The sequence below is a fragment of the Candoia aspera genome, chromosome 3 (assembly GCF_035149785.1).
Source record: "Candoia aspera isolate rCanAsp1 chromosome 3, rCanAsp1.hap2, whole genome shotgun sequence".
Classification (NCBI taxonomy): Eukaryota; Metazoa; Chordata; class Lepidosauria; order Squamata; family Boidae; genus Candoia; species Candoia aspera.
In genome coordinates this window covers 159,972,838-159,996,676 of record NC_086155.1, presented here as the reverse complement: position 1 = coordinate 159,996,676, position 23,839 = coordinate 159,972,838, and the positions used below count along the sequence as shown (strand labels likewise).

Below are 23,839 nucleotides of genomic sequence, written 5' to 3'. Positions count from 1 at the left end.
TGGCGGCACGTGCAAAGGGCAGCCAACGGGCAAGCGATAGTATCTTTTGACCATAGGAATGGCGCGAACTGACAGCACGAGTAACCGAGAGCAAGCCAGCTGTAGCAGAAAGTGTGGAGGGAGGCGGAAGCTCTCTGGCTCCTAGCAGGGAGCAGCCACCACCATATTCCTAAGCCCAGCTGTCATACTGTTGAAAAGGAGTGAGAAGCTATGGTTGCGAACGCTTCACACTTAATTCGCGCCAGCCACTGCTTGAAACAGGGCGAGAATAGCCTACCGTGTTTGATAGGTTATCAGGCGAAAGGGAGTCTCTCAGGTTTAGCTGATGGAAGATCGTTTCTACTGTGTATTTGCGTGACCTCTGCCAATTGCAGAATTAGTAAGCTTACCAGGTCACAGTTCCAAAGGAAGGGAAGATAGATGTAAATGGGCTTCTGGATAGGCTGAAGTGGAAGATGCCACTTGAGAGAACTTTAGATGTTTAGAGTGCCTGGGTTATATGAATGATGATGCAGATGGAAGATGTTTCAAGTAACATGTTGAAACTTCTTACTATCTACAAAACCAGCACTTCCGTATATTTTTTTCTGTATGGCAATAGTCAGCTGATTAAGAAACAATTTAGTAAATAGTTTGGAAATATGCTTCCTGTGTGTTATTAGCCTGCTTAAGTTGGTTTTTTGAATCATTATCTGCTGTATTGAGAAGTAATATTTTTTCCATCATATGATAACAGAATCAGTTCCTTACAACGTACCCTTAATGATAAAAATAATACCAAAAAAAGGTTGATATGCAAATGTCATTAAAAACCCCTGTTACAGCCTCGCCCAGCCATCATGGTATAAGTTACAGATGTATTCAAAAGTTTTCTCACCCATGGTAATATTGTACGCTTCAGTAAATTCCTAAATGTACAGAAGCAGACGCAGTCTCTACATTGTACAAAGCTAAACATGAAATATTTCTCCAAATTGGGACACGTAGTTCCTGTTTATGTGCAGTTTTTTTACAGATTCAGAATAAGACAACAGTGAATATGACTGGTGCAAAAGTTTGGGCATCTGTTCAGTCAGTATTTTGTAACATTTCTTTTGGCAGAAATTTGGGTGGGTGGGGGCTTCAAGTCAGTCTTGACTCCTGGCAACTGCCTGGCCAAGTTTCTGCAGTTTTCTTGGCAAGATTTCGGAAGTGGTTTGCCGCTCCCTCCTTCCTAGGGCTGAGAGAAGTGACTAGCCCAGGGTCACCCAGCTGGCTTTGTGCCTAAGGCGGGGCTAGAATGCATGGTCTCTCAGTTTCTAGCCTGAAACCTTAAGTGCTACACCAAACTGGCTCTCACCTTCTCAGCTACCTTCCTGGTAAAGGAAAGGTTGGAGACTGAACAATAACGATCCAGGATGGAGAGGTCCAACACTGGCCTCTTGAGAAATGGGCACACCACTATCTCCTTCAAGGCTAGGGAGACTACCTCCTTCTTCATTGAGGCCAATACCATTGCATGGATGCACCCAGTTGTCACCTCCTAGGCTGCCTTAACAACCCAGGAGGGCCCTACATGTAGCACTTACAGTACAGAAGTCCTTGTCCGCTTAATTGAGAGCCACAGAATCAAACTCACTCAGAATAAAATCACAGGACTGGATCCCAGGCAAATCATTTACACCTACCCAGTCAGAGTCCAATTCCAAGCAAATCCAGGCAACTTTTTCTGCAGGGCAGCTATCGGAAGATGCATTAAGGGCAGAGAAATGGGATGTCTCAGTGCCCTTATTGCCACAATGTAGGCCAAATATGGGCTGTCACTCGTGTTCAGGTTGGCCCATTTTTTTGTCAACAGGACTCCAGATGTCACTTCTGGCATTTCATTTCCTGGAGCCCCTTGGAAAATGAAGGTACAGCCAGGGTTGGCACACAGAGAAACGTTGTATAGGAGCAATCTGGTCCAAGGCCTTGAATACCCACCTATTTCAGGCTGCAACCAAGGCCTTGGCCAAACTGCCTGCCAGATCCTCAGGGGGGAACAAAAACCCAACAGAGTCCATCAGTGACATGAGGCAGGCTAATCAAACAGGCCCATTGTCTCCATGGGGATGGGTGACACCAGTGAGTTGGAGCACAACTAGTAAGTGATCTGTCCACAGCAATGGATTGATGTAATATCTTCCAACACTAGATCACACTGGAACTGCCTCAAGACAAAAAACAGGTCTAATGTGTGCTCCCCAGTGTGCATCAGGACCTCTATGACTTGGGACAGGTCCATGATTGCCATAGAGGCTATGAACTCCTGAGCTACCCCAGACCCAATGTCTGCAGGAGGCAAGTTAAAATCCCTGAGAACTATCAACCTCAGGGACTACACCGCCAACAGCTGCTCATGCCACTTCAGCCAGAGGGGCTCACATCTGGTTTTCTGGAGAGCAGAGTCTCTGAGAGTCCTCAGTGACTCACAGATAATAGCCATGCAATCTCTCCTCCAGGGTCTTAGTTGATACAGAAGCTGAAACCCAGATGGGCATACTGCCAAGAGGGGAACACCCCCATCTAGGCCCACCTAGGTCTTGGTGATACACACCAGGATAATGCTCTCATCCACAATTAAGTCATGGATGAGGGCAGTCTTATTACACACTGGTCTGGCTTTCAACAGCAATAGCTGGAGTACAGGGCCACCAAGGATCTGGTGAACTGGTCCAGAAGTTGAATACTGAAAGCAAGATAACAGGATCACTTTCAAACAGTGCTCCTAGCACCCCCTACTTCTGTTAACCCAGCATTCCTAAATGTGGCTCAACCTCATATTCCCACCATATCTACCTCTGCCCATCATAGTTCCAATAATGCTATCTACCCATTCTTCTCACCCCATCCTCCCCCATCTCCTGTTCCATTGTCCCCGGCCCAACCATTGATAGTTTTCCCAACATAATAACAGACTCATTCAAACCAAACAACCACAACCAACCCCTCCCACCACAACCGCATTCTGCCTGGTTCTACCCAAGGTCACCACTTCCCTCCGCTGCTGTGTTCCTGGTGATCTGTAGCTGTGAAGCACCAGGTCCTATCAGGGAACCTGTCGGCCTTGCGGGCCAGACCAGATAGGAAACACGACCAGATGAGCTAATTCTACTTCATTGTAAAGTTACATTGACAGAATCTTGGATGTCTGAAAATACATTTCTCCCTCCGTTTCCTTTACAGTCCGAGAAACTAGGAAGTGTCTCTTCTGAGCTTCTTGCCCAGCCCAGTATCCAGCCTTGGCCTATGCTGTCTCTTATCTGACCATTCCCTTGGCAGCATCTCTTTGTCCAGTCTCTCCAGCCAGGTGTTCCAATAGCATCTCAACTCCACATTGTATCTGGTCCAGGGGCTACCCCCAGTGCCCTAGTCTTGGGCTAATAGCACCCCAGGGGATGTCAGACCTAACCAGCTCAATCAAAGGTCCAGGGGACAAAGGCAGGTATAGTGCTGAGTCCCCCACAGTACTAGGCCTTGTTTAGCCACCAGTCTTCTCAGAGGCAGGCTTGCCTCCTTGGCCTCAGGTCCCAGTGTGTTGGCCTCACTAGCTCCCCACAGTGCTACAGCCCACAGCTCCACTGTTCTCTTCACTGATAGCCCTGCCACATCCAACTGACTAGGGACCATGCTGGGTCCAGCCACACCTGCAGCATCCTCTATCCTTCACCAACCTCTGCAGAGGCTCTCCAGCCCAGGGCATGGCCTTGGTGGTTCACCACAGCTCTGGCTGCTCTAGGTACAGTGCCTGGCAGGACTCTGGTCTACTGGTCTCTGCCTGTAGAGGGAACAGGGAATGGCCTTGAAGGACAGGAGGAACAGTTGCTACCAAGGCAATAATCAGATAAAGAGGGCCTGAGCTCAGGCCAAGAAGATACAGGTAGTCCTCTCTTAACAACCCTAACTGGGACCGAAATCTCCATCCCTAAGTGATGTGGTCATTATGTGAAAAATCATGTGACCACACTGCTTAGCAACAACAGTTTTGGTAGTCCCAGTTGCAGTTGTTAGGCCAGGACCATGCCATCATTAGGCCAGGACCTCACATTTCTCGTGCCCTGCTGGGCTTGCCTCCACTTCAGTTCTCCTCACCCTATCTCGCCCCTATCTCTCACCTTTTGGCCACCCTGCACTATGCCAGCCCTGCCACTCTGCACTCTGCCACCCATCACCAAGCCCTCCGCTGCCCCAGCTGCTCCACTGCCCCTGCTGTTCTGCGCTCTGCCCTGTACCCCCATCATCTTGCACTCCGCCACCCTTGCCACCCCCAGCTGACCTTCACTGTCTTCTTCCTCCCTCTGATGATGATGCACATCCAGCCCCGTTCTTTGTGGGGTAGCCACTGGTTGCTAAGTGAGGGCTACCTGTAACATGAGGAAATGTCTCAGGCAAGCTCCTCCCTAGTTCACATGGAGATAAAGAGAGGAACGGAAGGGAAAATGCATTCAGACTTGCAAGATTCTGTTACTATAACTTGACGATAAAAGTAGCACTGACTTAAATGGTATTGGTTTCCTAGTCTACTCTACCTTGCAGGGCTGACCCTGCCCACTTTGGCCCCAGTACCCAAGACAAACTCCAGGCCAGTCAGGACTCCATACTCTGCCGCTCAACCCACAGATAGCTGTCCTCCTCCTCCCACCATCATCCTTTGCTCCTTTCACCAGTGAGGCCCCTGGTAGCTATAGAATGGCCTCACACCTTTGTAAGGCTGTAGAACGGGTTTGCACGTCTACATGTGGCTGCAAAAAGCCCTCCCCCCAGCCCGGTATTTTGCAGGTGCTGGAGAGTAAACAGGCACCCACATACATACAAAACCAACAGAAAAAGCTACCAAAAACTATATATATGAAAAAGAAAACTACAAAAAAGAAGCCCCTCTTATACCCAAACACAGTTCCGGGTGCTATTTTGCTCACACAGTTGCCCATTTCTTGACTGTTTGTTCCTTTACTGTTGCTAGTTGATCCTAAAAGTCAGAAGGTATCCACACCGTTTTAGTATCTTCATTGTCAATTCTAAGACTGATTGCAGTACCTGCTGTAATTAGTTTGGTCTTCTTTATATTTCATCTGAATCCTATTTTTTATTTTTTCACTATACTCTTTTTTTCATTACTGTAATTTACATATCATTTGCATTTTCAGCCATCAGAATATCTATCAGAATGGTCTGTGCAGTCAACCTTCTTTTAAGGTTTCAGAACAAAGAGATACAGATAATACGTTATGCCATCTTCCTGTGTCTGGGGCTTTACATAATTTCTGCTGCTTCTCTTGGAGATGGAGGAATATTTCTCTATTTTGCCGCAATAGTTATCCTATGTGGTCTTTTCAGTTACACTGACTACCAAGAGGCACAACTTAGTGATAGTAATAACTATCAGAGTAGTGTCATCAGCATAGCTGCTGACGTTAGCTCCTGCTAACCTAGTAGTTCCAAAGCATGCAAATGCAAGTAGATAAATAGGTACCACTTCAGTGGGAAAATAACAGGGACATGAAAGGAGCCCCCTCAGGCGTCCCCTGGGCAACAGTGACATCACCGGCAAATCCTTTCAAAACAGAAGCACCTGGATAGGTGCTTCTGAGACGGAAAAAAAATCAGCATAGCGAAGGTTATTTCTTCCTCCAATTTTAAAACCGTGCTAATCTTCTTCCAGTCCAGACTTCCTCAATATACATTCAGACTATAGATTGAATAAATAAGGAGAGAGTATACAGTCTTGTCTCACTCTTTGTGGATCTGGAGCCATCTGTTTTGTCATTTTCTCTCCAGTCTGTGGCTTCTTGCCCTTTGTATATGTTTTTGTATTATAATGAAATGTTCTGGAATTCCCATTTTCCTGGGCATATTCCATAACTTGACATGGTCAACACAACAAAAAGTTTTTCTATAATCAAAGAAGCTCATATTGACTTATTTTAGATATTCTTTGGCCTTTTTAATTGTCCAGCATGCATCAGCAATAATGTCTCTTGTTCCCTAGCATTTTCTCAGCTTGAACTTCTGTTTACATGTAGGGCTGTAATCTACACTGGATGATCCTAAGCATTATTGTAATGGTTGCCCTAGCCCCAAATACTCAGACTCACAAGAGGCTGCTAAATGAAATCTGATTTATTTAGAGTACTAAAGACAGATACAGAGAAAGCTGAGAATGAGCAAAAGCGCGCCAAATACAAACTTAAACCCTTGGTGCAAACGTATCCCGCCTCCCTCGTAACAGCCCCGCCCGACACAGGTGCTAGCAATCGTCAGAGTTGCTAGCCTGGGAAAGTAACCTTGAAGACATGTCATAACCCAAACATACATTCCTGCAGAACAGCAAGGAGATTACAGCCTGGCACGGCTGAAATTCCCCTCCCCGCAAATGACAGACACGGAACAGGAGAGTGACATGTGAAACGTTACGATGTATTCAAACCATTGGAACGATGAACATGACAATTATTTTGCTAGCATATGAAATTAAGGATATTGTATGATAGTTTGCACACTCTGTTAACAGTCTCTTTTGTTTGTTACTGTTATGTAGATTGACCTCTTCCAATCTGTTGGCCACTGTGTCGTTTTCCAGATTTGCTGGCATGGTTTGGTTAGCACCTTTGCTGATCCTTCTTCTATTGCTTGTCATATTCCTGTAGATTTGTTGTTTATTTGTTTAGTCGCTTCCGACTCTTCATTACTTCATGGACCAGCCCACGCCAGAGCTTCCTGTCGGTCGTCGACACCCCCAGCTCCCCCAGGGACGAATCCATCACCTCTAGAATATCATCCATCCACCTTGCCCTTGGTCGGCCCCTCTTCCTTTTGCCCTCCACTCTCCCTAGCATCAGCATCTTCTCCAGGGTGTCCTGTTTTCTCATTATGTGGCCAAAGTATTTCAGTTTTGCCTTGAATATCATTCCCTCAAGTGAGCAGTCTGGCTTTATTTCCTGGAGGATGGACTGGTTTGATCTTCTTGCAGTCCAAGGCACTCTCAGAATTTTCCTACAACACCACAGTTCCAAAGCATCGATCTTCCTTCTCTCAGCCTTCCTTATGGTCCAGCTCTCGCAGCCATATGTTACTACGGGGAACACCATTGCTTTAATTATGCGGACCTTTGTTGTCAGTGTGATGTCTCTGCTCTTAACTATTTTATTGAGATTTGTCATTGCTCTTCTCCCAAGGATTAAGCGTCTTCTGATTTCCTGACTGCATTCAGCATCTGCAGTAATCTTCGCACCTAGAAATACAAAGTCTTTCACTGCTTCTACATTTCCTCCCTCTATTTGCCAGTTATCAATCAAGCTGGTTGCCATAATCTTGGTTTTTTTGAGGTTTAGCTGCAGGCCAGCTTTTGCACTTTCTTCTTTCACCTTCATCATAAGGCTCCTCAGTTGCTCTTCGCCTTCAGCCATCAAAGTGGTATCATCTGCATATCTGAGATTGTCAATGTTTCTTCCAGCAATTTTAACTCCAGCCTTGGATTCCTCAAGCCCAGCATGTTGCATGATGTGTTCTGCATACAAGTTGAATAGGTAGGGTGAGAGTATACAGCCCTGCCGTACTCCTTTCCCAATCTTAAACCAGTCCGTTGTTCCGTGGTCTGTTCTTACTGTTGCTACTTGGTCGTTATACAGATTCTTCAGGAGGCATACAAGATGACTTGGTATCCCCATACCACTAAGAACTTGCCACAATTTGTTATGGTCCACACAGTCAAAGGCTTTAGAATAGTCAATAAAACAGAAATAGATGTTTTTCTGAAACTCCCTGGCTTTTTCCATTACCAGCGGATATTGGCAATTTGGTCCCTAGTTCCTCTGCCTTTTCTAAACCCAGCTTGTACATCTGGCAATTCTCGCTCCATGAATTGCTGAAGTCTACCTTGCAGGATCTTGAGCATTACCTTACTGGCATGTGAAATGAGTGCCACTGTTCGATAGTTTGAACATTCTTTAGTGTTCCCCTTTTTTGGTATGGGGATATAAGTTGATTTTTTCCAGTCTGATGGCCATTCTTGTGTTTTCCAAATTTGCTGGCATATAGCATGCATTACTTTGACAGCATCATCTTGCAAGATTTTGAACAGTTCAGCTGGGATGCCGTCGTCTCCTGCTGCCTTGTTATTAGCAATGCTTCTTAAGGCCCATTCAACCTCACTCTTCAGGATGTCTGGCTCTAGCTCACTGACCACACCATCAAAGCTATCCCCAATATTGTTATCCTTCCTATACAGGTCTTCTGTATATTCTTGCCACCTTTTCTTGATCTCGTCTTCTTCTGTTAGGTCCTTGCCATCTTTGTTTTTGATCATACCCATTTTTGCCTGGAATTTACCTCCGATGTTTCTAATTTTCTGGAAGAGGTCTCTTGTCCTTCCTATTCTATTGTCTTCTTCCACTTCCACGCATTGCTTGTTTAAAAATAGTTCCTTATCTCCTCTGGCTAACCTCTGGAATTTTGCATTTAATTGGGCATATCTCCCCCTATCCCTGTTGCCTTTTGCTTTCCTTCTTTATTGGGCTACTTCTAGTGTCTCAGCAGACAGCCATTTTGCCTTCTTGGTTTTCTCTTTCTTTGGGATGTGTTTTGTTGCCGGCTCCTGAACAGTGTTGCAAACTTCTGTCCATAGTTCTTCTGGTACCCTACTATTAAGTCCAGTCCCTTAAATCTATTCTTCACCTCCACTGCATATTCCTTAGGGATATTAGTGAGCTTATATCTAGCTGATCTGTGGGTCTTCCCTAATCTCTTTAGTCTGATCCTAAATTGTGCAAGAAGTTCGTGATCTGAACTACAGTCAGCTCCAGGTCTTGTTTTTACCGACTGTATAGATGTCCGCCACATTTGGCTGCAAAGGATGTAGTAAATCTGATTTCGGTGTTGTCCATCTGGGGAAGTCCATGTATAAAGCCGTCTCTTAGGTTGTTGGAAGAGAGTGTTTGTTATGCAGAGTGAGTTGTCTTGGCAAAATTCTATCAGCCTATGTCCTGCTTCGTTTTGTTCTCCCAGGCCATACTTACCTGTAATTCCAGGTGTCATTTGACTGCCCACCTTAGCATTCCAGAGTCCTGTGATGAAAATAACATCTCTTTTAGGCGTGTTGTCCAGTAGGTGCTGCAGATCCTCATAGAACTGCTCTACTTCAGCTTCTTCAGCATTTGTGGTTGGGGCGTATATTTGGATCACTGTGATGTTAGATGGCTTGCCCTGAATTCGAATTGAGATCATTCTGTCGTTTTTTGGATTGTATCCAAGCACTGCTTTAGCCACTTTACTATTAATTATGAAGGCTACTCCATTTCTTCTGTGGTCCTCTTGTCCACAGTAGTAGATCTGGTGGTCATTTGATGTGAAGTGGCCCATTCCAGTCCATTTCAGTTCACCGACGCCCAAAATGTTTATCTTTAATCTTGACATCTCACCAATAACCACATCCAATTTGCCCTGGCTCATAGATCTTACATTCCAGGTTCCAATGGTGTGTTGATCCTTAGAACATCGGATTCGCCGTTCACCACCAGCACCGTCGGCCGCTAGCCTTCCTTTCGGCTTTGAGCTAGCTGCGTCATCACGTCTGGGGATAGTGGAACTCATCCTCTGTTCCTCCCCAGTAGCATTTTGACCATCTTCCGACCTGGGGGTCTCATCTTCCGATGGTATACCGACATATCTCTGGTTGTACTGATCCATTGAGTTTTCACGGCAAGAATACTGGGGTGGGTTGCCATTACCTTCCCCAGGGATCGCATTTAGTCTGACCTCTCTGTCATGACCTTCCCGTCTTGGGTGGCCCTTCACGGTTTAGCTCATGGCATCATTGAGGTGCTCAAGTTCCAGCACCATGACAAGGTAACGATCCTTTGCTGAAGATTCCTGTAGATATTCCCTTTTAAAAAAAACATTAAGGAAATTAAAAGTTCCCAGTAAGTATTAGTTTTGATAACTGTCAGACTTAGAGCTGGGCCCAGCTAAAAATCTTCACTCTCAAGAAACCTAACCCTGCATTTAGTAACTAAATAACAGCAGAAGCTTCACAGACAACACTGCTAAATAAGTTTCCGTATTATAGACATAAAAAGTAATATATACATAGAAGATCTGTCTATTGTAGAATATAGAAATCAAGCCCAATACTTATAACCTTATACTGAGGTTCAAATCTTAAGCATTTTTCTCCTGTCTTTTTGAGTCAATGGATTTTTGGCTATTATTTTCCCAACCTAAGAGTGTCTTGCTCAGTGATTGCATAACAATTTTGCCTGGCCTCATTTATGCTAGTTGCTGCCTTGCCAACTTCTGCTATTAAGGTAACCAAATAGAACCTCCATCTTGGAGGCATTGTGTCGCTGAAAACTATTAGCTGTGATAACTGTGAATAAATGTTACTTCTCTTATATTTGCTTAAGAGTTTCTTCAAGAAATCTGGAAGGCCACTGTGGAAAATAATTATTGGATCAGGATTCCAGCAAGATATTCCTTAATGTTTTCAAATACCTCAACCCCAAACTCTCCATTAACTTAGAGATTTACCTTATAGGTATTTGGTATTTCATCTAAAGAAACTTTTATTATCACAACAACTGCTAGAAAAGAAATAACAAGTGAAAACTTTGGTAAGTATGTTTACATGACAAATACATTTTACACCAAAATAGTATTAATGAAATATTAAAGGTCTGTTACCATATTTGCCACCAATGTTAAAAAACAGTAAGAATATGGAACACATGATCAGGACTTCAAAAACATGTCATAACCATGATATGAGAATTAAAAATTAAGAACTAGTGTCACGTATTTTAGAAACACCTACTCATTCTCATAAACATTAATATTAACACTGTTAAAATTGTTTTTTAGGAAACACAGATTGTAAAACTGCTTTTGCATATCTAAAGGGTTTATCTACACTACCGTTTAAGCTGCAAATGTTTTCTGTTTATGCTTCACTCTAAACTGGTTTAAGAAAATCCTGTTCAGACTAAGATACTTTGGAACAGCTTGGAAGGTATTCAGATAGGCCTGCAGGTTACCATGTTCTCTCATGGAACAATTTCCCTGCTGCTTTGGTCATACCTTTCTTTTCCAGGATAGCAATTGCCAGTCACTTTCTTTCTTAAGGATTGGGTCTTCCTGGACGTGCATACTTTTATATACCTATGTACACATTTGTATACATACTTACATGCATGTCCACATATTTGGAATATACTTGGGTATATATGCACATTCACATACACAGAGTTCATTCAAGCATGCAGGCACAAGAAGCTTAAAAATATTTCTTTTTACCATGCACTTTAATAGGTTCTAGATTTATAATAGGTCTAGATATCTAGAACCTTAATGGGTTCTAGAGTTATAAGTTCTTTATAAGCACTGCTGAAATAGAGCAATAGTTCCAAACCTCACTTAGCATAGTGAAAATCGCCAGTTAAAACCCAGCTGAAAAGATACTTTTCTCCAGGACTTTTTTAAAAAATGCGGAAGAGTACAGAGATAACCTTGATGAAAGAATGCAGTAACCATTAAAAGAAAGTAATAGACATCTCAGTCTTGGGGAAAGTATGAGAAAGAAACTAAAAGTAATCCTGCCTTGATAAGAGAGGGCAGATGGATATACCCAGCAGTAGAGTATTCCTTAAATCCTTGCTCTATTTTCTGACCTAGCCTATCTTGAAAGAGTGATAAAAATAAAGCTAACAGTTTACTGTAAAACTGTAGACTTATTTTTAAAAAAGTGTTCAGAGGGAAAACTACTCAAAAAAGGACAATTACAGGTAACCCTCATTTACTGACTGCAATTGGAACTGGCAACTCCATCACTAAGCAAGTGAAACAACATATGACCACACCCAACTTACAGCGTCAGTTTGTCAGTTCCAGCTGCTGTCATTAAATGAATCATCACAGGTTGTTAAGTGCGACATCATGACGGTGATTTGTGACTTCCTGCTGGCTTCCCCACTGACTTTGCTTGTCAGAAGCCGGCTGTGAAGGTAACAAATGGTAATCATGTGACCGCGGGACGCTGCAACCATTGTAAATGCACAGCAGTTGCCAAGTGCCCAAATAGTGATCACATGACCATGGGAATGCTGTGATGGCTGCAACTTCAAGGACCAGTCATATGTCTTTTCAGCATTGTTGTAACTTGGAATGGTTGCTGAATGAGTGGTTGGTAAGTGAGGACTGTAATTAAAAATTCTGCCTGGTTTTGAACCAGCAACCTTCTCCATGCTAAGCAAAGATCACAGCCACTATCCTATGCCAGCTCTGTAATTGAACAGAGCTATAGAACATACTAGAGTGTGCGGTAAGCATTTACTTAGATGTTAGGTCAGTCCTCCTGCAAAGTAGCAGGGTAGCTGCAGAGATTAGCCTACAAGCTGAAGGGTTCTACCCCAAGGACAGGAGTACTTAAGGTGACATAACAGGGAAAACTGTACTTTGGAAGTGGAGGAGAAAAATGTGACTGAGATCACTTTAAAGGTAAGGGATTACTATGTGGCAATGTCATCCATTACTGCCCTTCAGAAATGTTTGCCGTTCCTGTTTGGCAATAGGGCAACTGGGTAGACTATAAAGCAGTATTGGAAATAAGAGTTCACATTTTAGGAAGTCAGTACAGAAGGTAAAATGTTTCTTATTTAAAGTTCCCTATGTGTCTTGTAGGTCAAATTGTTAAAGACAAGATTACTTTCTACTTACTACAGAGAGTTGAGCAGTTGCTCACTTCAGCAACAAAGGAGTACATTGATTTTTTGCCACATTATGACACACTTGTGAAAAGTGGAATGTATGAATACTATGCCAGCGAAGGGCAAAATCCTCTGCGTAAGTATTTAAATATTAATAATTATATATGGAAGTCAGTGCATTGTGTTTTGATTTATTTAATCAAGTGCTGTAATTTTAAATATTACCTTTTAAAATGGCAGAATGAATGGAAGCTTTTGTTGGAAGATTCCTTCCTTTCTGTTCTCATTATAGTTAAGCTATGTTGCTAGACCAACCTTGTCAAATGGGTTGCTAATCTTGACAGACCCAGCAGTTTGCAGTTGTTTTTAAAAATTCAATTTTGTTTCTTTCAGGCCTGTTTCAGTGCTGGTGCATTTGTCATCTATTTTGAATCAGAGATAATATGAGTTTGTGGGGGGGGGGAATCTACAAAGCTTTTACATGAACTCTGGCTTGAATTCCCATGACCTGTTACAAAATAAATAAGGCAAACTTGCTGTGACCAGTCAATTTGGTAGAAGACTTAAGAATGGGCTTTTCTCATTAAAAGTGACAGATTGCATTTATTACCCTCTTTTAGTCTTGATAGTGGAAGGGGGACCCCAATGAACATGTACCAAAAGCGATATTTGCATGTAAATTGTAGGTTAGTCTTATGCTACAGAGACAGGAATGCAGATACAGGTTTAGCGAGCACAGTTGGGACCAGCAGCTCTGTTGTTAACTGAAAGAGTGGCTAAGTGGGAAATCAAATGACCACAACTTGTTTTCCTTTTCCCCACTCCCTCACCCTTTGGAATGCTCACCTCAATGCTGGGATAATTAGCAAGGAGGGAATTGATGTTTGTATTTATGTTCATTGGAAAGGAAGAGATTACAAGAGAGTAAGCAGGCACACAATGGGGAATACACATCAGAAGGAATGCGGTGGTGCCAGGAGCCACAAGCCCACTCAGCAAAAAGCCAGTATATTCCTCATTCTGTGCCTGCTTACCTTCTTATAATCCCTTCCTCTCCAATCTCTCCGCTATGCGAGGAGATGGACGGAAAAAAACAGGTCTGGCACAGGAATGATTGCCTACAGAGGTTGTTTGTTTTCCCCCTCACTTGTTTAAGCAATCTTTCCCCTCTTTGGGGGGAAGAGAAAAAAATGAGAAATAAGCAACCTCTGTAGGCAATCTCTCCTGTGCCTGACCTGTTTTTTTTTCCTTCCCCCTGCTTACTCTCTTGTAATTCCTTCCTCTCCAAACTTGCCGCTCTACAAGGGGGGGGGGAAAGAAAAACCACAGCCCAGGCACAGGACAACTTATACTGACTGTAATGGCGATCATGTGACTGGGCAATGCTGCAAAGGCATTGTTGTAAAATTATTTTTTCAGCATCGTCATAACTTAAAATGGTTGCTGAACAAGGCAGTTGGTAAGCAAGGTCTACCTGTACACTGAAGCTGACTTGAGTGTGCTCTTCCTGTATGAGTAGTTTGACATAGAATCTATTTTTCCACGTAATATCAAAAAATGCATGTGAGAATAAAATTGGTTTTCCGTGTTTGATTCAAAATATCCACAAAGAACAAATGCATTTATGTAATGGTAAAAGTCATTATAAAATCAAATAATGAAGCACTGTATTTTTTAGGTACTGAAGAATCTTAGAGTTGTTGAGAGTCAGGCGGCATACAAATTTAATAAGTTATTATTAGTAATATTAATATTTGAATGCAAGTGAAGGGTCTTAAAATCAAGCAGATGGATCCTCTTTTTGTTTGCTTTGTTGCTTCTTGCCTATTTTAAAATGGGGTGTAGCTTCAATAATATTTCCACACATTAGCCTTGGATATGGAGAACCTTCAGACAGTTTCAGAAATCAGACACTTCTGGTTCAGAGCCATGGCGAGCTGAACGTCCCTTTTTGCAGTGGGACATTGTTTCGATGACGATCTGCACAGGATGCAGGATCCTGTTCACTGAAATGCTCTCTGGATTAAGAAGAGTTCTTTGAGATTGCCCATGTGACTCCATGGAGCTGCTCCTTGTGAGTAAATCGCAGGAATCATTTCGCAGTTTGCCTATGGGTCGAGTGGCTGAGAGTCGAGGGAGGAACCATCTTTGCTCTCGGTCATTAATGGAGCCTTTTAAAGGACAATAAGTTTGACCGAACCTCACTTCTTAATCACTTCGGATTTTTTTTTTCTGCTGCCTTAAAAGGATTAAGATCCTTGGGAACAGCAAGTTATACTGTATTCACTAGGTGAGTCACCTTCTCCTTAGAGAAAGAACTTTTAAATGCAATTTTAAAAAGCTTTTGAAAAATAATTACTTTTTGAATTAAACATCAAAAGGGTACTCAAAATCTGGACTTTAGAAAGATTAACAATGGATTAAGAGCTCAGATTGATTTGGAATAATAATTTTAAGTGCTCACAAAGATCTTGGAATTAATTAAAATAAATTTTTCCTTGGGAAAATGGCAACTGTTTTGAGCTTTTTCATGATAAGGGGACTTTAAAGGTTGGATACTAGAGGGAGCTAGAGGATAAAGAAAATGGAGCAGACCTCTATAATAGAAACCTGGAAATATTTGTCAAGTTCTTTGAGAAAATAGATAAATTGCTTGACAAAATTGGCACAGCATGTTATAATGGAATTACAGAACAAGAACAAGTGACAACAGATGATTTTGAAATTACTCTGAAAGGGGTCTTAAATGTAACAAGTAATGAGAAAGATATGGGCACACAAATGGAAGTGATGAATGACCCATTCCCAAAAGGAAATGTACAAATACTGCACTAAGAAATTGACTTGGATATTTTTTTTTTATTGGAGATACAAAGGAACTCTGTTGAGGTTTTGAGGGACTTTATTAGAAGTGATAAACAAAAGGACAAATTTTACTTATTGGATATACAACAGAAATCTGTTGAAGTTCTAGAAGATTTTTGGTTGAAACACAGATGAGCAGAAGACTAGCTCTGGGACTCTTTGAAGAGGTTAAAAGGTATTTTTAAAAACTCAGGGCAGGAATGCAAGATTGGCTTATTCGACCAGGGCTCAAAGAGAAAAAAAGTTATAGCTGGTTTTATCATAGTGGACTTTTGCTGACGAAGAGCGACATGACGAAGCATTTGGATTTTGCTTGCTTTCTTTTTTCTTCTAATAGATGAGATATGGGGTGAAGAGAGATTGTGTGGTATTTAGAGCTAGTGATAAGCTATTAGGATTGTCTTTATTTGCTGGGATGGAGGGGGAAGTTACTTCTTTCTTCTTTCTATTTCTTTTTCTATTTTTCTTTTTCACACTTTTTTCTTTTCCTTTGTATTTTTTTGTATTGGCTTTTATGCTTTTCCTTTATAATTCTTAATAAAATTATTTGGGGGAAAAAAGACAGTTTCAGAAATCAGTAGTTGTTCTCCCCGCGTACTTCCTTCTTAGCTTTTTAAAGTCAAATGAACTGAGGTTTTTTTTTATTGGGGTTGGTCACTAGTAAATTAATTTCAACTATCCTGTGTTCTCCAGTCCTCCTGGAGTTTGGTCCTGAAGAGGTGATGCATTACACATAGAATGCTTGTCTAAGCAAATATGTGAGCTAACGAAAGACATTGTAAGAACTTTTTGCAAGATCATACCAATTCATGCATATGCTGCTTTATTTTCTTTTTTAAATTATGGCTCCTGCTCCTGCTCCTGGTATTTATTTTATTTGTGTGTGAGAAGGGGGATATTGTTGTAACAGGGCTAATTTTATTGTAGGCAAATTTGGAATGTGTTTAAATATAACAAGTATATGCATATTTTAAATAAATATATTTCTTAGTTTCAGAGTTCAGTTGAAATGTTGAAGAATGCAATTATCAAGTTGACTGTTACATTTTTATGTAAATCTGTTATTTAACTGTGTGCTGAGTAAAATGCTGTACATTTAATTTTTCTCTGCTTTTCTCAGTCATTTTCAGATGTTGTTCTCAGCAGTAATAATATGAAAACAAGAGTGAAGAGGAAATGATCCCTGGGGCGGGAGGAACTAGGGATGCAAATGCGCTGCTACTTTTGTTAGATCATGCTGACCAGCATGGTCAGTGCAGCGATGAACAGAGCCCCCAGAGAGATTGCAACTATTTGAGCATCTTCCAAATTATAAGTTACAGTTGTAAATAAAAGTACAATGATACACTGCAACAATACTAGAATGCAGGCCTGTGCAATGTTTGGGATTTAGTTCCAAAAAAGGTGATTTGGAGCATGTATAAGCATGAACATGGCATCAATCTACAACTTTTAAAGCCATTATATTTTTTCCTGAGATTATGTGACTGTCCCTCAGTTCCCCTGAAGCATATTTTTGGAATCAGATTACAAGCCCTGCACAGCCCTACTATATACGCATACATATATAATATATAGAGGATACATGCGTACTACGTATGTTGATGAATCTCAGTTATAGATGGCATAGATTTCTAATAAGCAACTGTCAGTACTGTTTCTTTTAGAAGCAGAGTAAATATTTAACTTTTGTTTTCAATAATGATAATTCTTAGGAAGTTCTCTTTTTATTTAGCATTTGCACTTGCAGAATTGATTGATAACTCCTTATCAGCTACTTCTAAAAATTCCGGTGCTCGGTGCATACAGTTAAAGCTGGTAAGATACCACCAAGTAATTTGTTTATGTTTTGTAGCCTTATTTTATTCTTGTGTTTTCATATCCTGCTGCTTTTTTCCATAACAGTTATTTGATGATAGCCAAGGAAAACCAGCTGTTGCTGTGATTGATAATGGAAGAGGCATGACTTCTAAACAACTAAATAACTGGGCTGTGTTTCGACTGTCAAAGTTTACACGACAAGACACTATAGAAAGGTTGGAACGTTGTAATCTCAGTTTATGTTTAAGTATTAAATGTATGTATTGAATCATACAAAGCTTATTGCATACATTGTCACCTACAGTAACTGTCTAGCATTGTAGCATAATGAACATTTCTTGTGACGAGTGTCAACATATCTGTTGATGCAATCTCTAAATACGTTTATTGAGAAATAAAGATCTATGAACCAATTCCCCAGCTAATTGTGCATTAGCTTAGTTTTTAATTCAAGTATGATCTCAGTGTAATAAAACAAAGCCTGCTAACTCTTCTCAGTGATCCAGCTTTTTCTGTTATTTCTAAATGCTCAGAAATCCAAAAACCAAATAAAAGTTCAAATACATTTTGATATTTCAGAGTTTCAGAGTTTATCTCATACTTTTGAATCAATTTGTACACTGACTTCTGTGACTCTCCTAACTTGGTAAATACCGAGATATTTTCATACTCATAGTTGTCTCAATCCTGTGAAGTGCTCTAGAACAGAGACAGGCAATCAGTAGGCAATCAGTGCATGCAGGGTGCGTATGGTTCCTTGACACTCTGTTTATGGTCCACAGAGCTTTACTGGTGAGAAGGACCAACATTTTTTGCCTAGTTTTTTGCAGGGACAGGGTTACAGAGTTTTGAGGGGCGAAAGTGTGGCTTAACTCTTACCTGTAACATAACCAGGTGCCAAACTGGGTTACTTTTTACCATGAGAGGTTAAGGGGCAAAATGAATATGTTAAATAAATAAAGCACCCATTTTGCCAATAAACTGTCCCCAAACCACGAAGTCCAAAATTGTCAGCCCACTCTGGTTATGCTGTGACATCATGAGCCATACCCCTTGTCAGTCTTGGGCAGGGCATATTAAGAGAGTACATCCTTAGGCTGAAAAAGATTTCTATTCCCCCTTTTGTAAGTTCCGTTTAGTGCTGTGATGTTCCTGAACATTTCTACAAATATATAGTAAACGTATTTTATAATGTAGATGTCAAAGGATATTTCATAAAATTTATATCTAACTATTTTTATCTATTGAAAGCCTTGTCATTGATTACTGTTTTTAATTTCATTTAATAACACCTGAACACTTAACAGTTTCTATTTTTTCTTTCTATCTAATTTTTGTATCAGTGATCATTCAGGATATGTGCGTCCTCCGATAGCACCTCGCAGCTTAAACGGTGATATATCGTATTTTGGGGTTGGTGGTAAACAAGGAGTGTTTTTTGTTGGACAGTCTGTTAGAGTAAGTAAAGTCTAATGTTGCTTAATTAACCTAGATTAGTAACAGACTGGGCAGGATCCTGCCCCTTTATGGAGCAGATTGTGCATACATGGGGAATGGGCCCAATGTTAGTAGCAGAAGAGGAAGTTTGCCAGGCTGTATTTGCCGATGGGTGGTAAAGAAGATCTCTCTACTTCTAATAACAATCGAGGTGTCAAGCTGTGGAAATGACTTACCTACATTACTTGTGTGAAACCTTTGTTGCCGGTATGGGGCAATAAGTCTTTGCCTTACTGTGTTTTTATATCTCATAGAATTATGAAGTCAGGTTTGTGCTCCACTGAAGAGTTACAGTACATTGGAGAAAGTACATAGTCTCCATCCAGTGTAGTTTTGGTGATGTACAGTAGATTTACTGTACTTGGGTGTTGCTCCTGGAATTGTTTCCAGTGTAACTTTGAGCTTTTAAAAATTTTTTGATTAGATGATAAGCAAACCTGCAGATTCCCAAGATGTTCATGAGCTTGTCCTTTCAAAAGAAGATTTTGAAGAGAAAGAAAAAAACAAAGAAGGTGTATATAACGGATATATAAGAAATAGAAAGGTAAGACTATAGTAGTATTTTAATCATTGGATTATATCTACCTTTGAAAACAATCCTTTCACCACTTACAAGCTATTAGGATTTAGAAAGTTACAACAGCTTGTTTATTCTTCCTGATGAGCAGTTGTATAAGAAAAATAAACAGCGATACTTATCAAAGTATGATAAGAACCCATAATTTCCATTTTCCTGATTTCAAAATGAGTGTAAGTTAAAAGCATTTCTGTTAAATTTATTTTTTTAAAAATTCCTATAGCCATCTGATTCTTCCCACATTGTTAAATATGATGAGCGATTTCTGCACAACCTTATTATGGAAGAGAAAGACAAAGAAAGTTTTACTGCTGTTGTTATTACTGGAGTACAGCCTGAACATATAAAATACCTGAGAAATTATTTTCACCTTTGGACAAGACAATTAACGTAAGTGTCTTTTGTTTCTTACATTTCAGGTGTTTTGATTGATGACCCATCATATCTTATAATTAGAACTGTTCCCCCTATACTTCTAAACCTAGAAACATAGAAACTGCTACATCTAAACTACTACGTCATATGTAGTATTTTAGAATATTAGATAATGGAGGAAAGGGCTGTGGGTGTGTTTGTTCTTTTGCTTTTAATTGAAATTTTATGGGGTGGAGAATTTTTATTAACAGCCAGGAACCTTGGATTTATATATAAAGCAAAGTATATATTTTAGTTCTTTCTGGCTTCTAGATACAAGTGGTACTTTGTTTTTTAACTTTAAACGATTTAATGGTCTTTTAAAAATCCTGCAGTGCTTATTTATTTTATAGTGTAAATTAATGAATTTTATGATTACAGACACATATATCATTACTATATCCATGGACCAAAAGGAAACACGACTAATTTGCCAATGAAGGAAGAAAAAGCTATCAATAATATGGATATTGAGGTAGGATCTCTATATATTTTCGCTGGAAGAAAATTCATTGCAGTTATTCTAAATCACCATAAGTAGTATTAGAGACGAATGGAGGTTTTTCATCCTCTTCCTCCATAGTTTAGCCACCAACACATCCTTACAAAACAGTATAGTTGACTGAGGATCCTGTGGGGATAATTCATATTTAAAATATACTTACTTTTTATTGTATCCAGGTCCAAGAATTTTGGTTAATGGATGCCATATAAATGCAGTTAGGGAAGTTTGAAATATGTTTCACTGTGGTCATGATAGAAAAGAGAGTCAGAAGACATTGTACTACTTTCATGTAAAAAGAAGTGCCTTTTTTGGATCCAGTCCATTGATGACATGTCACAAATATATGATTATCTAACAGTTCTTTGATATACTGGTTACAAAATTCAAATTTAAAAAAGAAATTCTGGTATTTAATTTAAAAAATGAATCTTTCTTGTTCTCTATTATTATTGATGCCTTTGTCAAGAAATGCACAGGCAAACTAACACTTATCTATTTAGATTTCAGTGTTTGAAAAGGGGAAGACACCTAAGATTGTGAATCTTAGAGAAATTAAAGATGATATACAGACTTTATATATAAATACTGCAGCAGATAGTTTTGAGTTCAAGGCTCGTGTGGAAGAAGATGGTATAGTGGAAGGAATTATCCATTACCATCCTTTCTTATATGATAAAGAAACCTACCCTGAAGATCCTCTCTCTCCTTCAAGTAAGTGGGTAACTGCCAGGGAGAAATGCTATTTCTCATTAGCTTACTAATAATGAAGGTAAATTTGATCATGTTCCCAAGATTTTAAATATTATAGTACCTAGCATCGTTAGGAGACATCATAAAATGCTTGTATTGAAGAACAACTGTATTTCAGAATACCAATTCTTGGCATATTGGAGCTATGCTAAATATATAAGGAGTTATTTCTTGTTTTTTAGGACTTGGGATTTTTTTATGTTTGTGAGTTTTTTTGGTGATAATTAAAATTATTTATGTATCTCTCCATGAATCATGCATGAATAAGCCAGTCTTCAAACCAGTTTTATAGAATGAATTGTGATTCAGCTGCTAGCTCACCTGCCATCAATTCAGTTAAAGGTTGTTTCTTACTGTCCTTTAAATAGAATGAATATACCTTCAGTCTAAGAATCCAGACAAGAAATAGGGCAGGCAGGGGATGGGGAGAAATTTCCAGATCAGGAAAGAATTTGGTGATGGTAACAAAACTAGTAGATCTTTTAGAGAGATCCCTGGGTCAGTGGGGTTGCAATTTTAAAGAAAAAGAAAGAAAAATAAGGAAAAAACTCCCATGACCATGAGGTGTGATGGTATGTGGGGATGACCTTGGGAGACAGGAGGGAGGCAATGGTCTGCTAAGAGGCAGCTCAGTCCACAGGTGGGGCAAAAGCATGCAGAGTGTTTCAGAAGGGAGCTTCCCTCGTTTTCTGGAGACTAAAGAAAGAGGAGTGGAGAAATACTTTCAGTCTTGCAAGATTCTGTTAATGTAACCTTACAATAAAGTAGGCTTAGTCTGGACTACCTCACAAGGCTGACAGAGGGTCCTTAGCAGCCAGTGACAACTATTGGTGGATGTACTTGCTAGATAATACATTGGACTCTAAAGCAGCAGTACACAATCTTTTTCAAGCCAAAGGATATATTTGGCTTTTGTATGACCATGCTGATAGGTTTTATGCAAGAAAAAATATTGGTTAAAACTATACTCAGTTTAATTACATGAACCAAGTTATATAATTATATACAGTTATAGTAGTAAGTAGTAATAATATTTATTCGGTCAATGACCAGCAACATAAAATTGATAAAAATAACAAAATCGAAATAAGTCAAATGAGTACAATTATATATAGACAACTAAATGAAAACAATTACAATATTATCTATAGAACCCTATTACAATAATGACATATTTATTTACCAAAACATTAGTAGATCAATATATTAATACTATATTGTAATACTATGTTGTAAAATGTATCCTCAAAAATTTGTTAAAAGATAACTAAACAAAATATTGATAAAAATAGAAAAGTCAGCAAAATTCTCTACTTCTTGGCTTCTTTGCCTTATTCTCGTTGCGGCAGCACAAAACTTAGCTACTGCACGTGTGACAGCTGGTTTTGAGTCCTGAAGAAGCCATCAGCCATCCCACGTGCAGTAGCTAAGTTTTGTGCTGCCGCAAAGCCGGTTAAAGAAGTAAGGATTTTTGCTTATGTTTCTATATACAGTCATATAATTATTCTCATATGTATAAGTTTCTCCTTTGATTGCATAAGAAATTAATTTCATTAGCAACTTTTAAAGGGGAATTTTTGTGGCATCCAATTTGGGAGGTTTGCACTTCTTTTCCATAATTTGGAAAACTATTCTATTTGGCATTTCTACATACAGTAATATGAAAATAACTTTTTAATTTAGGATTAAAAGATGATGGTGAAGGTGAAGATGAAGATGAAGAGGAATGCTATACAAAAGAAAAAGGAGCTAGAGGGGAAAGAGCAATTTTTGAATGTTTTTGGAATGGAAGACTAATTCCATATACAACTGTAGCAGAGTAAGATTGTATCAGTTCTAAATTTTATATATATAAATACATATTTTCCTTTCTGTCTTTCTAAACATTGTCTTTCTCTCCCAAGTTTTGCATGGTGTGCTTTGCCCCAAAAGAGAGGATCCGTTCCATTTGAATGTTACAACAGAATTTCTGGTGTATTATTTACAAATGACAAGTTTCAAGTCAGCACAAACAAACTGACTTTCATAGATTTGGAATTAAAGTTAAAAGATAGAAATACACTTTTTACAAGAATTATCAATGGACAGGTAATATTTATCTATTTGTTTGCTTATACTGTATAAATACATTTAGAAAATAATTAGATCAGTTTTCTAATAAAATCACTCATTTATTGCAATTTATGCTTTTACTGTATAATAAGAGAATACAATTTATTGCAGTTTTCAGGACAGCCTGAGATTTGAGAGGATCTTGGTAAAATATCTTTTGTTGGCCCCTAGTAGTCTTACCACTACAGTTGCAGTGATATATCAACACCCTTATTCCTGCCAAAATTCTCAAAGATGCTTGGTTGAGTGCACTGTGAAATTTAAAAAGTTGGCTTCATCTAATTTCCTGCTGTTGCTCAGAACGCCAGGTCAGAAAGAAATATTTAGGAGATAAGTTAGTATTGGATAGGCTGACCATACATCCCGTTTTGAATGGGAGAGTCCCATTTCTTTAACATTTCCCGACCATCCCGTCGTTTGAATATAAATGTCAATTTTGTCCTGTTTTTTAAAAACGTTGGAGCCTATTGGGAAAAGCAGGAAAAAATTGAAATTGAAATTGAAAAGGAGGTTGACTTGGCAGTAGTTCTCAATGGGAATTGCAGGAACAGCTGATTGGCGGTGAGCAAGAGGAAGAGTTGCTGC

At 39.8% G+C, this 23,839-nt stretch overlaps 2 protein-coding genes across 2 annotated transcripts in view; one reads left to right on the top strand and one right to left on the bottom strand.

Moving 5' to 3' along the window:
• The window catches only part of LPIN2 (lipin 2), a 573,775-nt gene that overhangs the window by 373,634 nt on the left and 176,302 nt on the right, over positions 1-23,839 (bottom strand). The gene's annotated exons all lie outside the window — the stretch shown is intronic.
• SMCHD1 (structural maintenance of chromosomes flexible hinge domain containing 1) overlaps positions 1-23,839 on the top strand; it is a 104,560-nt gene that overhangs the window by 346 nt on the left and 80,375 nt on the right. The window contains exons 2-12 of the mRNA XM_063299150.1: positions 10,550-10,625; positions 12,688-12,849; positions 17,314-17,396; positions 17,484-17,614; positions 18,743-18,857; positions 19,321-19,440; positions 19,697-19,863; positions 20,269-20,362; positions 20,893-21,103; positions 22,835-22,961; positions 23,047-23,230. Coding sequence (XP_063155220.1) covers positions 10,550-10,625; positions 12,688-12,849; positions 17,314-17,396; positions 17,484-17,614; positions 18,743-18,857; positions 19,321-19,440; positions 19,697-19,863; positions 20,269-20,362; positions 20,893-21,103; positions 22,835-22,961; positions 23,047-23,230 — 1,470 coding nt within the window. The remainder of the gene's footprint in view (positions 1-10,549; positions 10,626-12,687; positions 12,850-17,313; positions 17,397-17,483; positions 17,615-18,742; positions 18,858-19,320; positions 19,441-19,696; positions 19,864-20,268; positions 20,363-20,892; positions 21,104-22,834; positions 22,962-23,046; positions 23,231-23,839) is intronic.